The sequence below is a fragment of the Mesoplodon bidens genome (genome assembly GCF_964165515.1).
Source record: "Mesoplodon bidens genome assembly, chromosome: 4".
Classification (NCBI taxonomy): Eukaryota; Metazoa; Chordata; class Mammalia; order Artiodactyla; family Ziphiidae; genus Mesoplodon; species Mesoplodon bidens.
In genome coordinates this window covers 155,142,499-155,146,492 of record NC_138160.1, presented here as the reverse complement: position 1 = coordinate 155,146,492, position 3,994 = coordinate 155,142,499, and the positions used below count along the sequence as shown (strand labels likewise).

General features: G+C 49.5%; 1 protein-coding gene across 1 annotated transcript; it reads left to right on the top strand.

Moving 5' to 3' along the window:
• Window positions 1-668: 668 nt before the first annotated feature.
• Window positions 669-3,283, top strand: LOC308615888 (homeobox protein prophet of Pit-1-like; the record flags this gene model as incomplete). Its single annotated transcript, XM_081231765.1, has 3 exons — window positions 669-777; window positions 1,967-2,199; window positions 2,945-3,283. The coding sequence occupies 3 exons, from the start codon at window positions 669-671 to the stop codon at window positions 3,281-3,283; spliced, it is 681 nt and encodes a 226-aa protein (XP_081087891.1).
• Window positions 3,284-3,994: the final 711 nt, after the last annotated feature.

Sequence of the window (3,994 nt, the reverse complement as noted above, 5' to 3'; positions counted from 1 at the left end):
CTCCCTCTCCCTCTCCCATCATCATGAGGTTCTGAGGAGGAGTCTCAGGAGGAATGCATTTTCTCTTCCTTCCCCTGCCTGCTCCCAGGAGGGGATTTAACAGGACAAAAGAATTTGGTCCTCTGGGAATATGAGCTCTTGGCCCCAGTCCCTGGACCCTCCAACAGAGCACCTTCCCTCATCTGGCTTGTGATCCTCCCCTGATGATGGGGGCTCTGGCGACCAGGCAATGATTGGATGGGCTCACAGGGGTGAGGAACAGGTCACTCCTCCAAGGCTCAGGGAGAAAGAGTTAGTGTGGGATTGCAAGCTGGGAAAGTAGGCAGCTGAGAGCAAAAGGAGAGAACGGCATCCCAGAGAGAGAAGGTGCAGGGGGAGAAAAGTGGAGACTAAAACAGAGAAACAGGGTGAGGGCAAGGCAGAATGAGATGATACTCAAGCAAAGGAATGGGGAATTAGAAATAGAAAGAAAAGTTAGAAAAAAGGAGATAGAGAAAAAGGTCTATCTATCTATATCTACACAGGGAGAGAGATTCAGAGAGAGGTATAAACAGGGGGAAAGCAGTGAAATACAAGGCATAGAGGGGAACAGAAACAGAGAAAGACTGATCCAGAATCAGAGACTCAGGGACACGAGACTGAGCTGTCTTTGGTCTTTGTTGTGAGCCATGGATGCAGAAGGGAAGAGTGAGCAGGGTAAACAAAAGAAGGGGCGAGTTTGCAGCAGTCTCTGGCCCGAGGGCTATGCAGCCGCTGGGACTTTGACCTCCACGGTGGGTGAGTGAATCTCTGAGGTGGTCCTGAGGAGACAGCAAGTGTGCATGCTCCATGCTCAGGCTCCGTGGGGCGATGGTTCACCACGAGGAAAGTGAAGAGGAGAAATAAAAAACCAGAATCCTAGAATGTTAAAAACAAGGGAATCTTAGAACACATGGGCCGATACAACTCCTTTGCTTTACAGAGTGGCACACTGAGACCCTGACGGATGAGGAGGCAGCAGAGGCTGAGCTAAAAGCTGTCTCCTCACTCCTGACCTCCGAGTTTGCTCACTGCACTGCTTTCTCCAAGGATGAGAGTTGGAGGGGCCAGGGCTTTGGATCCGAGGAGAGCAGGGGGCTCAGGTGGATAGTGAGCACGGGGTAGGGACTACCGCCTGGGTCCCCATGGGGATGGGATCCTCACTCCAGATATCTTTTCTCAGTGTGTGCCTCCCAGGTGTTTCCTTTTGCTCCTGTTCTCTATTCCCCAGCTGGCTCTCAGACTAATTAGTGTGGGGGCTTAGTGAGTCTGTAGGGAGAAGAGGCAGGCCTTTCCCACGAGCTCAGGTTCCTGCAGCCTGGTGGCCAGGCCAGGACTGGGATAGGGGAGAAGATGAAATGTATGTGTGAGGAGGGTGTGTCTGAGCGGAAGAGTGAGGAATGTTTCATCTTCCCAGGTGGAGGGAATAGGACAATGGGAACAATATAAAGGTTTAAGTTGCATGTGAACCATGAGAGCAGGGAGCAAGTCATAGGGGTCTTAGACAGAGACCTGGGCAGTTTGTTAGGTTGTCAGAGCGAATAGGAGATCCACAGGGTGAGACCCAGGAAGGTGGTATGTGTGCTGAGAGAGATGAAAGGCTATGGAGGGGCATGCCTTACATGGGGATGCATCTGGGGGAGTGTAATAGGGAGTGGGCACAAGGTGCAGAAGTGAGGCAGAGGGAGCGTGAGTGCCTAGGACAAGTGAGACTGAGGGGCGGACTTCATGTGGAGAGGGCAGCATGGGTTAAGGGAATCAGAAGTGAATCAGGGCCAAGGCTGAGCTGGATTCAGCTAATTCTGAAAGCTGAAGAATTTCTGGTCAGGGCAGAGTATATGAGTAATACACTGGGTCCTAGTAGAATCTGGGGGTTCCAGCATATGTGGTCTGGGTTGGATGGGTGGATCCATGTGGCAGCAAACACTCTCTCCCCCCTCCTTCTCAGACATGAGCACTCAGCCCTACAGGAACCTCTCTGGTGTAGGAGTAGGGAGACCAAGTCTTTGCTCACAAGGAGAACAGAGGGGTCGCCCACATTCCCGGCGCCGCCACCACACCACCTTCAGTCCAGCGCACTTGGAACAGCTGGAGTCAGCTTTTGGGAGGAACCGCTACCCTGACTTTTGGGCCGGAGAAAGCCTGGCCCAGGACACAGGTCTCAGCGAGGCCAGAATCCAGGTAATGGCCCAGGATCCCCCGCCCACCATCCCCTGAAGAAATGCAGATTTGGTGATTGGGAAATACTGGGGCATAAATTAATTCTCAGGGCACCATAAACCTAACCCAAATGTTCACCAGAACAGAGTCTTACCCAACAGTCAGCATAACCTCATCTACGTCAGGAATTTCACTGGAGTTTAACCTTGGAGCTAACCTAATCTAACTTGAATTTCAAAGTCAAACCCCAACCTTAACAGTGATGTGAACTCCAACAGAAATTCAATCCTAACTATTCACACACGGATGTAACCTTGTCCCTAACCATGGTCTTGAAACTCAACCTGATGCTTGCTCAATTCTAACCATAGAGTTACTTAATCTTAAGAATAAACTGTACCCTAAATCTAACCTGGTCTGTAACACTTAAACTCATCCATAGTCTTAGTCTCTGATAACCCTAGAGGAAATTTCCCATTCTCTGTGGAGGTGAAATGCCACTATGTCATGCTTATCTCTTTCTTTTTACAAGTTGACATTTCTTACTCACCCAAAGTTGTAGCAGGGCAAATTTAGATATGGACTGGGGGAATGGTGTGGGTCTTGCTTTGTCACTAGTCCTGGTTCAGCTATGCCTTCTGCAAGAGCTTTACTTCCTCTGGGGATGTGGGGGAGTCTTATGCCCTGTACCAGTCTGTAGCCGCATATGACAATGCCACCTATTTGAGAGAGGGGCTCTAATGTGGCTCTTCTCCCTCCTCCTCAGGTCTGGTTCCAGAACCACAGACCTAAGCAGAGGAAGCAAGAGCGGTCACTGCTCCAGCCACTGGCCCATCTGTCTCCTGCCACCTTCTCTGGTTTCTTGCCTGAGTGCCCTGCTTGCCCCTACTCCTACCCAACACCACCTCCCCCAGCGACCTGCTTCCATCACCCCTACAAACATGCCCTTCCCTCACAGCCTTCCACTGGTGGTTCCTTTGCTCAACCCCGCCATTCTGAAGACTGGTACCCCACCCTGCACCCAACCCCTGCTGGTCATCTGCCCTGCCCTCCACCCCCACCCATGCTTCCCCTCAGCCTTGAGCCACCAAAGTCCTGGAACTAAATTTAAACAAGTACTGATAAGGTAATTTCCCAGCCTGTGACCCTCACAAAACAGAGAAAACTGGGTGGTTTCCTTTCCTTCTAAGGGCGAAGTAGAAATATGGTGAATGACTGCTCAGAGACTGGGAATGTTAAAATGGGAGATCATGATGAAGGCTCACTGAGCTGATTAATTGAGTGAATTTAAGGAGGTGAAACTACTGGAAGATATAGGTAAAAAGCCCCAGTGGAGGTGACTGGTGGAAAAGTGACATCAAGGGTAGCAGTGGTTGCTGCTGGTGGCTGGAAATGGTTGAAGGGGATAGAACTTTTGGGACTTCACTCATTGAGATCACAGTTGAGGACCTTCATCCCCATTGTTTCTAGCTGATTTCAATAAGGCTTTTGATTTAAAGTCTACCTATACATCCCTTCCCCGTCACCACCATCCAAATCCATCATTAAGTTTTATTCATTCTATCCTGGAAATAGCTCTTGAAGTTATTCCTCTCCTTTCTGTTCCAGCAGACACTTTCCTTTTTCTGGCCCCACGTTTTCTAATTAATCCTCCTCCTTGGTTCCCTTAGCTCCAGTCTTTCCCACTTCCAAAAGGCTTTGTAAAGCTGATCATCAAATATTAGCTCTCCAGTGTTTTATAAACAATAAATAAGTAATACCTGATTTGCTAAGCCTGTAACAGTCTTCAGCGTTACCTTCAACGTAACTTTTAAGT